Source organism: Myxocyprinus asiaticus, chromosome 26 (genome assembly GCF_019703515.2).
Source record: "Myxocyprinus asiaticus isolate MX2 ecotype Aquarium Trade chromosome 26, UBuf_Myxa_2, whole genome shotgun sequence".
Classification (NCBI taxonomy): domain Eukaryota; kingdom Metazoa; phylum Chordata; class Actinopteri; order Cypriniformes; family Catostomidae; genus Myxocyprinus; species Myxocyprinus asiaticus.
Window position 1 is genome coordinate 23,701,821 of NC_059369.1, and position 14,854 is coordinate 23,716,674.

At 38.7% G+C, this 14,854-nt stretch overlaps 1 protein-coding gene and 1 pseudogene across 1 annotated transcript; both read left to right on the forward strand.

Annotated features, from left to right (window-relative positions):
• Positions 1–128: 128 nt before the first annotated feature.
• On the forward strand, positions 129–6,890 carry LOC127417046 (wee1-like protein kinase 2; annotated as a pseudogene).
• Positions 6,891–8,389: 1,499 nt separating this feature from the next.
• bida (BH3 interacting domain death agonist) lies at positions 8,390–14,584 on the forward strand. Its single transcript, XM_051656450.1, has 4 exons — positions 8,390–8,498; positions 11,318–11,604; positions 11,776–11,909; positions 12,045–14,584. Exons 2-4 carry the CDS (start codon positions 11,352–11,354, stop codon positions 12,240–12,242), a joined length of 585 nt encoding a protein of 194 aa, XP_051512410.1. The 5' UTR covers positions 8,390–8,498; positions 11,318–11,351; the 3' UTR covers positions 12,243–14,584.
• Positions 14,585–14,854: the final 270 nt, after the last annotated feature.

Genomic DNA, 14,854 nt, shown 5'->3' on the forward strand with positions numbered 1-14,854 from the left:
TATAAAGGCTGTTTTATTCTACATGGAGTGGTTCCCCTAATGGGGGCTGCCATGTTAGGATCACATGATCAGCCAAATACTACTTGCTTAATCTTAGTAATCACCCTGTTATTGGACAATTTCACTAATTAATTAATTACGACTGACTGTGAAGAGTGAATTTCTAAGATGCCGTTGATACCTGAAAATATTGTGTTTGAATGAAGTTGCATTCATTCCCCTTGGTGTCAGTGTAATGATGACATACATAAAACATTACTGAGAGTACCTTTAATAAAGTTAATTTATTTAATTTATTAATTACATAATTAACTCATGTAACTCTCAACATGTAACCAAACATTACAGACAAGAATGTCTGGCTGTCCTTGCACTATTAAAGTTATCCTCCTAAGTATCTTGAGAAATATCTTTTTATCTTATGAAATAATTCTCTGTTTTTGTCTGTGTTGCTTTAATTCTGAGAGCAGTGGCTTTGAAATGGCCTCTGTGAATGCAATGCAGCAGCATTTGAACTTCTCCAGCAGTGGGGACGAGGACAGCAGTGATGATAGCTTTGATGAATGGGCACCAAGGAGTGTCCCATTTAGAAGCCACTCAGCAGCCTGTCGAACACCCCGGGTCCAGTGCCACCTCCCCAGGAGTGTCACAGTTTCCCCATCCGTTCCCACCTCTCCCATACCTTATGCTGCCTGGAAAAAACTCCGGCTTTGTGACTCACCCAGTACACCAAAGGTAAACTTGCAGCACCTTTCATACGGAGGGGTAGTTTATAGTCGTGGTTCTCAACCAGGGGGCCTCAGCAAGCTTCCAAGGGGGCCTCAAGATGACTTAAAATTATTTTAAATTAGTTATATAAAATTCAATAACTTCATTTAAATGCTGATATTTGCAAAAATAATGGTGTAGGCCCACAACATATAAACTGTCAGTTCCTGATACCTCTGGAATCATGAAACTAATTGCGATAAGTATTTTAATCTATTGACATTCTTAGTTTCTGGGGCTTTGAAAATTGTCTCAGACAATAAAGGGGGCTCGGAGTCAAAAAGATGAAGAACCACTGGTTTATAGTACTTAATATTTCTTTTATTTTTCCTCTATAGTGTAGTGGAGCACTTTAGACATTTAAAATGGTGTTGTGTGAGTGGCTAAGCTATTTGGAATAATTTGTATTTGCTAATGAAAAATCAGAGAGTGTCCCAATTTACTTGCGTTCACCAGAGTGTTTTAATTTATTGTGAACTGTTGTAAAAGTGTGAGAATCTCTGTCCAGGTGCAGCAGTCTGGATTGTCACTGAACCCTATAAACCATTGTATTTACTGTTTATACCAAACTAAACTTTCTCCCCTCACAGAGTTTGCTGTCGAAATCGACCCTGCCCTGCTCTAGCAGCAAGCCTTTTCGCAGTCAAAGATTCCTTCATCTTTCTGCTGCTTTTGACCTTGTGCCCTCAGTGAACATCAACCCTTTTACACCGGACACAGTGCGCAGGAATAGTGAGCACTATAAGAAGAAGAGCCAAAGGAGTGATGATGACGATGATGGACACAGGTAACATAGCTCTTGGAAAGCACAACAATCTGTTGTGGAACTTTGATTTATTCTACCTGCATTTGCTTGTACTGAGTACATTTATTTCAACAGATCCAAGGAGACTCAAAACTCATCGGAGGATGAGATTTTTTCCTTCCATCGAAGGTATTGTTTTAAAGAACCCCAAATCTTTAATCACCATTCTCTTCCATAATCCTGCCTAAAGCTTTGGCAAATCTTTGTGTTCTCACCCATCTGTCGGCCCTCAGAGGCCAGCTGTGCCAGCCCGCATGCTGTCACGTTATGAGAGTGAGTTTCTTGAGCTGGGCTGCATCGGCATGGGTGAGTTTGGTGCCGTTTACCGATGTGTGAAGAGGCTGGACGGTTGCATGTATGCCATCAAGAGCTCACGCAGGCCAATTGCAGGCTCCGCCAATGAGTGAGCTAGCACTGCTGGCCACCGAGGCCTCTTAATATCTTCTCTTTCGCAAATGTATTTTTTATTTGTTAGAAGGAACACTGTACGGTTAGGTTGAAATAAACGTTGCAATTAGAGTTTTGGAGAACTGTTCTCTTTTGATTGTTGACAGGTCAAATCACTTTTATTCATTATTTGATAAATGTAAAATGTGTCCTAGGTATTTCTGAGTTTTAAATTATTTTTTTTTAGGCAGCTGGCCTTAAAGGAAGTGTATGCCCATGCGGTTTTGCGACATCACCCCCATGTTGTCCGATACTACTCAGCATGGGCAGAGGATGACCACATGTTTAAACAAAACGAGTACTGTGATGATAGGACAGAAAATCACAAAACAATTATAGATATACACAAAATAAGATAGGTATACATGTGTATATAGTTACAGTTGAGTAACATGTAGTAATATACATGTTTGCATCCCCATTGTAGAGTCTGCAAAATGTGAATCATTTAAAAAAAAAAAAAAAATAAGAGGGATCATAAAAATTTCTTTTTTTTTTTCTTTTTTTTTTTTACTGCCCCGATGAAACCATTTGACACAGCAGATATTCACATGTATTCTACAAGACAAAATAATTGCTGAATTTACACAAATGATCTTGTTCAAAAGTTGAAATCCCCTTGGTTTTTAATATGGTCATGAAGCTGTTCTTAAGAAAAATCCTCCAGGTGCTGTTTATTCTTTGGATTCCCAGTGTAAGGGTAGCTAGATTGTACATGATAGCTGTGCAGTATGTGTACACTTCACACCCTTGGCCTCAAGAGGCGTACTAGTGACTCACACTAGAGGCTGTAGCCCAGGGGTCGGCAACCTGTTTGACATGGAATGCCATTTTTTATTTTCCTGGTAAATCGCTGTGCCGAACACCCCTCATGTGAATTTTCACAGAGCATCTTGTGAAAGAGCTTTAATGAAAGAAAACATGTCCTTTTGTACAAAATGAGTTAACACAGTTAATGTCACAAATTTGCTTATTTGAATCTTAAATATTTCTTATATTATGTCATTGTAATCATGTAATCACTAGTATGTAAGCAATAGCGAGAGAGGAGCTAACTAATGAAGTTTTTTGCACCTGCATTCCAATCTACATCTTGATGTAATCCTTCCTCATGATCATGCAGCATGTTTCCATCAACTGAAAGGGAGACTAAACACTATTAAAGTGTGGCGAGACTCACGCTGTGCATGCAAGCCATTCGTGCATCACAAGCCGATCAACTATTTAGCCCTTTTTGGTGAATCGCACCTGCAAAATCCTAAAACTTTATTTCCAGGTTTAATTTATATTTTGAATAGACTATGATTTTTGAACAACACAATGTGGGTTTATGTTTTCTCTTTTAATCTTTTAATGTAATTTTGAGTGTGACCATGGTTTAAGGAGGGTGTACCTGCATGCTGGGTTAGAAATCTCCAGGATTAAAAATTGTGTTTTCCTTATTACATCACGTGTTGTTCTGAAAGCAAAAGGAAACAAATAAAACATGGAATGTAGGCTGTCATTCACGCAGCCTGGTAAAGCGGGCGTTTACTCACGTGATTAACCAAAGGTGAAGCGCTGCCGGCTGGTGATGCACAAATGGCTTGCACACACTGCACGAGTATGTTGGGTATACTGTAGTCTCGTCACATATTTTACTTTTTTGTTTAGCCTCCCATTCAGCTGATGAAAACACGCTGTGTGATCATGAGGAAGGATTACATCAAGATGTAGATTGGAATGCAGGTGTGTAATTTATATAAATAAAATAGTCTACTTCTCTCTCGCAGTTGCTGGTGTGCCAGTGATTACCCCTCCGCATGCCAATGCTGGCAAGCGTGCCATAGGATGCCGACCCCTGCGTAACCTTTAGCCTCCTCCTTAGCATGTTCTCCTCACTTGCCGGCTGACACCGGTTCGAATCCCACTCTGAGCAGGACCGGTTACACCAGCATCTTCTGCACGCTTGAGTTCTTCCCAACAGTGACTTTATAATGTTAAGATTCAGCTTTTGACATTAAGGACAATTGAGAAACTCATACACTGTTACAGAAGGTACAAAAATGAATTGATGCTCAAGAAGGCAACACACTGTTTGAGAACTTCTGAACTGGATCATTTGTGTAAATTATGTCTTGTGGGATATATGTAAATAATTATGTAGCTTCTGAAGGGCAGAACTTAATAAAAAATATAATCTTTTATTTGTCTCTTTGTATGAATTCTGAAAGGGCTATGCAGACTTATTCACTGAACTTTATGTATTTCAGTTTATTGGCTTTTTGGCTTCAGTTTATAAGGAGGATGTTATTCTGGTGGGCTTTATGCGATTTATAAAGGCTTTTTCTTTTATAAAGGGGGTAGCCTCCATGACACTATAACTGTAAAGGGAGAGCAGGGGGAGTTCTTCAGCGTCCCAGAGCTAAGAGATCTGCTCCTACAGGTCTCCATGGAGCTCAAATACATCCACAGCTCAGGCCTGGTGCATATTGACATCAAACCCAGTTTTTTGTCTCTCTCTTTTTGCATCTCTTTAATTGTTTCTAGCTTGTTATAAAAACATAGACCCTTTGACTGGCATAATGTAAAAATTCTATACTTTTCAGGTAATATTTTCATCTGTCATCGACACAGCTCTAGTGCTGGTGGAGAGGGAGATAGTGAAGAAGAGGATGAAAGCCTTTCCTCTGGGGTTGTATATAAAATTGGTATCTTCCTACCTGACTTTATCCTCCATGTTTTTAGTATTTCAGTTTGATTGACATTATAAAACACAGCAATGTGATATATCTGATATGTCTTGTTCTGTAGGTGACTTGGGTCATGTGACGTCCATCTCAAGCCCACGTGTAGAGGAAGGGGACAGCCACTTCCTGGCCTATGAGGTCCTGTGAGAGGTACAACAACAGTTTGAACATTTCAGAGCATCCATTTGAATGTGGAATTGAAATGATAGCTTTCTCATCCAGAGAACTTCACTGATCATATATTCTAAAGCATTAACTGAACTTGGAAACTAGTTAACTTGTGACTGTCACCGGCTGTTCTGTAATCTACTCTACTGTCTCTATCTTAACTGCAGGACTACACCCATCTTCCTAAAGCAGATATTTTTGCGCTGGGCTTTACAGTGCTATTAGCAACTGGAGCTCCACCACTTCCCCAGAAAGGAGATGACTGGCACAGCCTTAGGCAGAGTCAGCTGCCTAGCTTGACCAAGGAGTTACCACCACCCTTTAAAGACCTTTTAAAGGTAAAATTCAAGCAGTGATCACACAGTTTTGAGTATACTACATTATTTTGGACACCGCAACAGACACAATATGGCTCCTGGTTTTAATAAATCACATAGCAAATAATATTATTTTCTAAATTTTAAAAATACACTGCTCACTTCCTGCACCAGTAAAAAAATACAGCTTTGAAACAATTCTTTTTATTGATCCAAGAGGTCATTATGTGACGTTTCGCTCTTCTATTGGTCACACGTCTTCTCACCATCTGAATATGCATGAGACTTTTGTGCGCACAGTTCATGTTTTCATATTAGAAAATACCAAAAGTACAATATATACATGTATTTTATATTCTGAGTGTCTATTTGCACCCTGGTGTACATGGCATCTGCCACACAGTGCAGCTATTTGCGCCCCATAGTCTGGTGGAACCACAGAGATATACAACAAACTAAACAATAGGTGTCACTGCAGTGGCGTGGGGTGTAAAGACGGTGTGTGAATGTGTAGTGTTCTCCTAGCAGCCACGGTAAGATTCTGCATTTTGTCCGACTCTTTTTGCACCAGGGTGCAAATAATATCTGCCTTTTATATTTGTTACAGTGACCGTACTTCCAAGTCCCTCCAGCAGAGGGCATACAATAACAATCAAGTGTAGTTGCAGTGTTTGCAGTTTTTGGCTGTTCTAAAAGATTCTCTGAAATATGCTTGTTTCATGGGTTTTTCTTACAGTGGATCTAGATGGGACCCGTAATATGGTTGATATACTTGAATTTTACAGATGCTGTTAGATCCTGATCCTAATATAAGACCTTCTGCATCTGCATTGTGTCGACACAATTTTCTGCACAAAGAGAGGGCTGGGAAACTGGCTGCACAGCTTCATAGGGAGCTCAATGTGGAAAAGTTCAGAACAGCCATACTGGAGAGGTGAGGCAGGGGTTATATTGCATTCATTGTACTATTCTATGGTAGCACTATTTTTTTCTCTCTTGGATTAATTGCTTCTGCTTGTATTCCCATTTGTAAGTCCATTCTGATAACGATGTCTGCTAAATGAGTGCATGTAAATATATAAGGCTGATTACAAACACAGATCAATAATCATGGAGAAAAATACTGAAAATCTTGAGCCTCATTTTTACCTTTTTTATGTCATGCCTTCTAATAGCAGTTATTCACAATAAAACTGTTCTCAACTTTTTAACACAAAACAATTGAGTACTGTACTTGTGCTTTCTCTAATATTGTTTTAAACTTTTCTTTTCTTTTCAATGTCTGTGTTCTCAGCATAAACTGCTTTTTCATATCTACTTAGGGAGCTCCAGGAGGCCCAACTGGCTGCTATCTCACCCCAGCAGTCATCTCTACCAGGGTCATTTCCAGAAACTGGGAGGAAGCTTGTGGGTAGAAGTGCAGCCCGCTCTGCAAGCTTTGGTTTCCCTGGATACTAGCACTGACTGACTTGAACACTGGATTTGTCAAGTACTGCTTTTGCCAACTAGACCTATATAAACCTATTCCCTGAATGCGATACAGTCATTTTGTTATTATTATTACACAGCATGCATGTTAATGATAAAAATGAAACTTCAGATCCTCGTTTTGTCTTTGTGTGTGAATCTGACGCACATAGTGTCAGGAATTATCAATAATCGCAGCTATATTTGGTGCATGATGCACCACATTTTTTAACGATGACTGTTATTTACAATTGAACATGGCACATTTTTCTTGTCAAATAAATTAAGTGGCTTTTAACTGTAAATAAAGATTTTAAATGTTGCACTGAGTGATGCTGTTTTATACCATATATATCTGTTCTGTCAACACCTTTAATTTATCTGCTATGTTGACCAGCAATGTCCTTTGCATTATTAGACTTTGTGTGTCTAATAAATGTCAGTCAGTGTCAGTCAGATAGAATGCATAGCTAAATTTACCCTCCTCTAAAGCAATAATCACCTGAGATGGAATACTTTAAGAAACGACTTTACTCCTCAATGAAACGTTTGATTAGTGTGCGCGTGTACCTACACTATACTCCTGATGCTTCAGCGGGACTACTGCATATCTCTTTGGATAAAAACAAGATATTTTACATTGCCTATACATATCATTACTCGTGGTATCACACGTGGTGTGTGCAGCTAACTCACTTCTCAATCAACTGTGGCTTGCGATTGGAAATTTGCAATTCCTCACCGAATTTCAGGCTCTGCTAACTGTTTTATATTAAAATATTAAAGTTGCCCTGGTTCCCCTCCTTTATGATTTCATTATACAAAAAAACATTACTCTGCAATCTGCTAAATTAATGCCATGAAAAGCTGCGTCAATAGATTTTTTTCCCGCTCTTTTCATATACGTCAAATCAAAGTTCACCATGGGCCAACTTTGGCCCTAGTTTGGTTATCTCTGCTCTAACAGAATGGGAAATTCGTCTTCAATAACCGTGGTATGAAAACACAGAGGTGGAAAAGAATAGGATAGAATAACGTGTACACAAATTGAGACTTTTTAGCCTGCTTAACTGGTTTCCTGAATTCTCTGCATTTGCAATGTTCAAAAAAGTTATGCGATACTCAATTTTATATTTATGACTCCTAACTTTTTTTTTTTTAATTAGCAGTTTTTATTGATTTCAGTCACAGATTAAATAAACATGACAGAAAATACGGAATCAGATTATATTAATTTAAACTCTTCCCTCCGGTGCCCCTATCCAGAGTAAAATAATCTGAAATTAATCCGTTTGTTTGTTCCGCCACTACCGGTGTCTATAAAGTAACTCAATCCATCCAATAAAAGTACACCTGAACCTGTATATTTCCAAAATCTTAAAAAGATAATCCCATTCTACCATATCAAACGCCAGTTCAGCGTCAAGTGAGATGGCAGCGACCGGAGTCTGATCATTCGCCACTGACCACATGATATTGATGAAATGCCTAATGTTATCAGAAGAGCTGCGGCCCAGTATAACCCCTCTATGTATATGTATAATAGATGACTCGTAACTTGTTTTATAATAGAAAACGAAAACAATATTTAAAAAAATATAAGTGACATCTTTTAGTTGTTGACTTGATTCTAACTAGGGGGTTTCCTCGGAATATAGCCACGCCCCCTCTGCCAAGGCACGTCATCACAGACACGCAGGAAGGCGGGGAATTCTTTCTCGAAGTTGGAAAGTTGTGTTGTTTGTTTATTCGGTGGCGATGCTTCGCCGTTTTATGATGATCTGACTGGCGTTTAACGTAAGTGACGGATGTTTAATATTTTATTTAAAAAGACAGTCAATATCGACAGATATATAAACAGGATACATATTTGCTTCAAAGGACCACCACATAATATTCAGTTGAATATTTAAGATTCACTTTTGCTGCTCGATGTAGCCTAGTAGCCAGTGTTTATCGTTGTTTGTGTGGCTCATGCTACGAGAATGAATGCAAATTTTAAATATAAACAATCATACACGCGCTTACCTAGTTTTTAAATGTATGATTTATTTACAGAGAAAAATATTTCATGATCTCTCAATTTAATGTTCAGAAATGTTCTGTATCTGACTGATATTTGTATTTTAAATGCATTCTTCAGTGAGATTCATATGGATTTGATCGGTCTCAAGCTCATTCGCCAACTACTTCAGAAACAATACGCATCTTTTCAACTACTGGATGAGTTTTAAACTTAAAAGAAAATGCTAAAATGAACCTAACGCACTTTAAACATTTCAATTTGTCCTCTAAAACTCACTAAGACAGCTATGAAATTATCAAAATCTTCTAAAATTGACCAAATAATGTCAGCTAATAGATAATGTGACCTGGTTTGAGGTGGCATGTTTCATCATCTTACAAGCTAACTGTCTTAGCTGGATTACTTATTTTTAAATGTTCAAAAATCGATCAGTTTAACGGTCATTTGTCAAATTCTTAATATTAGCATACAGCTGCTGAACTATTATTGTAACGTCTCCGTTACGTACGTAACCTCAGTTCCCTGAGAGGAAGGGAAGGAGACATTGTGTTTGCTAACGCATTTGGGAGTGTTCTTCCACACGACCTAGTTGAAACCTCTCTACAATCACGCCAATATTCTAATATTGACTGTGGTGTTTGAGCCCCGCCCTTTTAGGCGCGAAGCTGTCCGCTTTAAAAGCAGATGTGCAAACAACATTCCTTACAATTTTCTGACTGAGGGACAACATCTCAGATGTAGATGCTCAATAGTTCCGTTCACTTATAATATGCATTTAGAACGGCACCGGAGGTGCATTTTACCAGAATTTGAATAAGAAGCAAATTAAACTACTGTGAACTTGCCTACAAACAGACACATGCAGGACTTCCTGGAGAGTTCAGAATGTCAAAATAAAAGCCAGAGGGTTTTAAAGTTAAAGGTGCACGATTGAGAAATATTACTGTTGTATTTAAAATTCTAAAAGTCAATTATAGTAGTAATAATAATTATGATAATAATAATTTATTATTATAATTTGTTTACAAATTATAACAATATATAAGATGAATGGGTTCCAAAAAATAACTGTGAATGAAAAGTGAACTGATATCTTACTGATAACTAAATCGAACAAAAAATGGATCTGAATCCTTTAAATTCCAGATACAAAATTGAAAACATTTTGCAAAAAAAAAAAAAAAAAAATCTGCCTTCTTTTCTACTGAACACTTAGACTGGAATTAATGTTAATTTTGCTTCCGACATGATCCACATAAGAGAGGATGTAATCGCTGTGCGGGCGAGCTGAATAGGGCGCGTGCCAGGATTTTGAAAGATTGTTACGAACTTCAGGGAAGAGCGGGACCATTCATCAAGGCGAGATTACGTAGGTTCCTCTGGAGGAGACTACTCGATATCGAGCTCTTTGACCACCCTTGAAAGAACGCAAAACATCTCCTTGTCAGTGGCGCGTACACGCTCCTCACCCTCGCTGGGGGAAGAGAAGGTAGCATCATCCACTGACCACTCGCCTGATGCAGTGAGAGACATGACATGGTCATCATCCCCAGCATCAGAACCGGCGAACAAGATGAGGCCGTGTGCTCACGCACATAATGTATCGGCATAGATGCGTTACATGGAGATTGAGGGTCTCGCAGGGCGTGTGCCGGCACAAGGACCACCTCAAATTCATCCAGCTCGACCTTGCGGTCCCGCCGTGCCTCCTCGTGTGATCCCTCGGGTGTCACAAAAGAGGCAGGTGGGAGGGCACGGGAGGCTGAATCGTCCCTCAAAACGAGGGCGATTCGCGAGCGAAGCATCTTGAGACACTAGCACTCACATTGAGTGTGTGAGACTCTGCATGGGCGAGTGAATGCAGCTCTCATGCTGATCTGACGGTGGGATGTGCTTCTCGCACAAGGAACGCTTATGGAACGACATCTTTAAAAAGACGCAAACACATAATATAACAATATATAATTGCTAATAAGGATACACAACTCCTGCCGAAGTGCTGCGGGGAATCAGGATGCTGAAGTGGCCCGTTCACCAGTGAAGCGGCGAGTCGGAGTGGTGTTTGCCAGAGCACTGCAGAGGAGCAGAGAGTCTTCTCGTTGCCGTGAAGATCCCGCCGGCTGACTTGTGTAGTCAACGGCGAAGCAGTAGAGGGCTTCTAGATGAGAGATGAATCGCTGTCTTTAAGGAAGAAAATTCTGAGGAATGGTGTTTGCGCACCTGCTTTTATAGCAGACAGCTTTATGCCTACAAGGGCGGGGCTTAAACACCATTGTGTTATTGTAGAGAGGTTTCAACTAGGTCATGTGGAATGACACTCCCATATGCGTTAGCAAACACAATGTCAAGTGTACTGAGTCGTAAATGAACTATGGATTATCCAGTTAGCATATGGCCAGCAACAAGCCAAGTATGTATTAAAATTGTTACAATGGCCACATTGGTGTGTACACTAATGGGGTTAGTGTAAAAATGCCTACTAAAATAACTATGGGATTTGAATCTGATCTGCAAGACAATAGTCTGAATCCATCTCTGTTCATCATATTGAAACTAACTGCTGACTATCATTATTTTTCTTTAACTGCAGAGAATTTGAAGGCCTTTTATGGGTTTGGCCTACAATGGACTGCAACGAAAATTTCGACAGATTTCCACAGACTTCCCTCATCCTCCTTTCCTTCTTTAAGCAAAAAGGCTGCCAAAATAATGACCTTAAAAGAGAGCTTGATGATCTTGATGAAAAGTTAAAGCTGCCTACCAACCACAACTACATTGAGAGTGATGGTGAATTACAAACCGATGGGCATATTTTTTCAATCTCCTATAGAGACCTTTTACAGGACCTTCAACATGAAGTTCAGCCTCAACTTCCAGGTAATTGTATTTCTTTATTTCCACTGATCATATCAGTTATTGTTATTCAAATGAGTAAATACCTCCAAATATTAAAGTATTAGTACACTTGCATGCAAAGATGTGGCTAGACTTCTGAATTTTTAGCTGCTGTTAATGTTGATATCATTCTGATGAATATCTCCATTGTAGAAAATGCTGAAGAAGCTCAGGCAGCAAGGGAAATGGCTGCAGAGTTGATCAGAATTGCAGACCTGCTGGAGCATCGAGCGCTCTCTCGAGCTGCTGACAGTCTAACCAAGAAACTGAATGCTTCCTCCATGCAGGTTTGACAGATTGCTGTGTTGCAATCAAATCTGACCAGTTTATATTTCATTCCCATTCTCATTAAAAGTTTTTCCTTAACCCTGGCATGATTTTAAACTCAAAACTGTGACACCTCATTTATTTGTGATTTGCAGTGTTGGTCAAACCATCTATCTGAGGGAGTGCAAAGCTTACTTCAGCAGGTTTCAGGTGCCAAGGAGTTTAAAAAGGAACTTGTGGAGATGGCCGTCACTTTTGCACTTATGAAGACTGTGTGTGAACATGTGCCCCATTTTTTGTTTCATCTTTATGGCACTGTAGTTCAGTATTTCTTACCACTTAGACCCCAGTGATCCTTTCCAATATTGCAAGATATGTGATGATACATTTGTGCATCTTTGCCCTCTGTAAGGACAAATTTGTAAAGAGAAATTTATATTCTCTCTAATGTAGATCATTATACAGTCGTGATCAAATGTTTTTTTTGGGGGGTTTTCTTTACAACTCATCTAAAAGTCATTGTATTTACTAAAACTTAAACCCCAGTTATACTGAGTGTTCATGTTCATTTGTTAATGTTTAGCTTGTTTTATTTTTTGCTTTTTTGGTGCACCTATTTTGGTGTATTTTTATTTTGCCACAATTTCATTTCATACACAAATGTGAGAATCTAAAAACAAATGCTGAAATACAAGATTAATTTATCACACAAAGGACTGTGTGCTACGCACTTTGAGTAGCTTCCCTGACCCTGCAACAGATATCACATGATTACCCAACCATTGCTTTCATGTATAAACACATCATGAGTCAGATCAGTACAAAATACAGGAACTAAAGAGTTTCTACATTAAGGAGGTTGTGTCTGACCATGTGTCTTTTAATATGCTGAAATTAATGTTTAAATCAATACGCACAAAATCAGGTTTGCCCTTAAGGGAATAAGGTTTTATTTCACAGCTTTTGTCTATGGTACAAAAAAAAAAAAAAACACCACCAAAAAAAGAGGTGAGGTTGCCAACCACAGACACATCAGATGGATCCTGCCTGTAGAAGTAATTTCTGCTAGTTTTGACCAGGGTCTCTTTTGGATAGGCACAGAACAGGGGAAGGTATAGGCAAGGTGTGAATCAGGTAGTCTTGCAAGCTGAAGAGAGACAATACTTTGTGTGCAATGTGTTAGGAGACAATGGTAAAGAACTGATTATACTGATCCAACTAATGAAAATAACAAGACTGACCTGTTCAGAAGACATTTAAGAGACATTCTGGTCCCAAAACCTGTAGTCAGCATATGATCTCTGCAGCAAACAGGTAATGTTAGCTTGCACAACAAATATCGTTTTACTATTGAATTACAAAACATATCTTGATGTTTCTGAAACATGGTTTAAGATTAAAAACCCTGCCTACTATTTTATCATGTTCTCATTTTAGTATTCACAGGTATTTATTGAAACCAACTTCTGACACAGATTCAGGGATATTTGATTACAAAATATATCAGATTAGAAAACTAAATATGACTTTCCCTTGTCTAGCAAATCTTTCTTTTTGTGAGAAATTCAGTCAAGTGTGCATTGTTGCCATGGCGATATTGGCTGTGCTGGTGTTGTATTTTCACACCCTGAAGAGTGCTAACAAATATCTCTAATTATATATTGCTATCTTTCTGTACCCTAAAGTAGTTCACAGTATGATGATTTGATGTATTAGCAATTCCTTTAGACCCCCCCCAAAAATGTTATGAATAAAGTGAAAAGGTTTTCCATTTGAGGCTGTGACCTAGGTTTCTAGTTTTAGTCTTTAAAAGGGGAATTCAAAACAGAAACACGCATGCAAGTTTAATCAGACTTTACATATTCTAAATTTACATTAAAGTGGGTTTATATTAATGTCCAAATAATGCATAGATACAAGTATGAGCCACACAGTGGTTTAAGAATTCACACAAAGTGTATCAGTTACTCACCTTGCAGAGCCCAGAAACAACCCATTTGAAAGGCAAAGCCCATAAAGTTTTGCTTTAATATTTCTAATAAACTAGGTAAAATAATAATCATGCACCATCACACACGCTTGTGCTTTAAAATCAAAATTAATTTCATTAAATGAAAGATATATCATAATAAACATGACTCACTAACAAAACAAATGAACTTTACTTCCTGTGGATAACTTTCAGAGATCAAAGGTCTTGATGTTCTTATCCTTACTGTTAAGGCTAATGTATGCTTTGTTTTTCAGCGTGCCATTCCGTCTCGCTAACTGGAAAGTGCTCAGTCTTTCAAAGCATACATCTGACCGCAAGCCCATAGCAAAGTGTTCACTGCATGGGCACTACGACTGCTTTTTGAAACTCTTTTAAAACAGTCAGCAGTGGTGAGGTGCAAAGACGTGGACTGTTTGCGTATCTAGAAAAACTAGGTTGCACACGGACAGTCTTCGCATACTGTGCATAACAGAAAAACAAAGTTTACTTTGGCATTTAGCCTACTGACCAAAACCTAGGTCACAGCCAGTGAACTACTATGTTCACAAATACAGCACAACAGCAACATGATACCCAACAATAAATCTGAATTCACCTAAAACAGATGCATTTGCACCTGTAGTTCCCATCCAGTCATTAAAGGGTAAATTCACCCAAAATAAAAATGTGTATGACTTTTTCTCTTCAGCAGAACACAAAGATTTTAGAAGAATATTACAGCTCTGTAGGTCCATACAATGCAGTGGTTTAATCAATGTCTTCTGAAGTGATCCAGTTTGTTTTGGGTGAAAACAGACTAAAATGTAACTCCTTTTTCACTGTACATCTTGACAGCAGTCTCCTTGGTGATCATGATTTCAAGCTCGATGACACTTCCTATAGCACCATCTTGCACACTGCACATGTGTCAAGCACTAGGAAGTGTCATCGAGCTTGAAATCATGATCGTGCCTAGAGACTGCAATGGCAAGA

Excerpts from the sequence above, each read along its gene's own strand:
- bida (XM_051656450.1), top strand. The coding sequence starts at position 11,352 with ATGGACTGCAACGAAAATTTCGACAGATTTCCACAGACTTCCCTCATC. Across the intron at positions 11,605-11,775 it reads AGTTCAGCCTCAACTTCCAG|AAAATGCTGAAGAAGCTCAG; the intron begins GTAATTGTATTT and ends TCTCCATTGTAG. Across the intron at positions 11,910-12,044 it reads TGAATGCTTCCTCCATGCAG|TGTTGGTCAAACCATCTATC; the intron begins GTTTGACAGATT and ends TGTGATTTGCAG.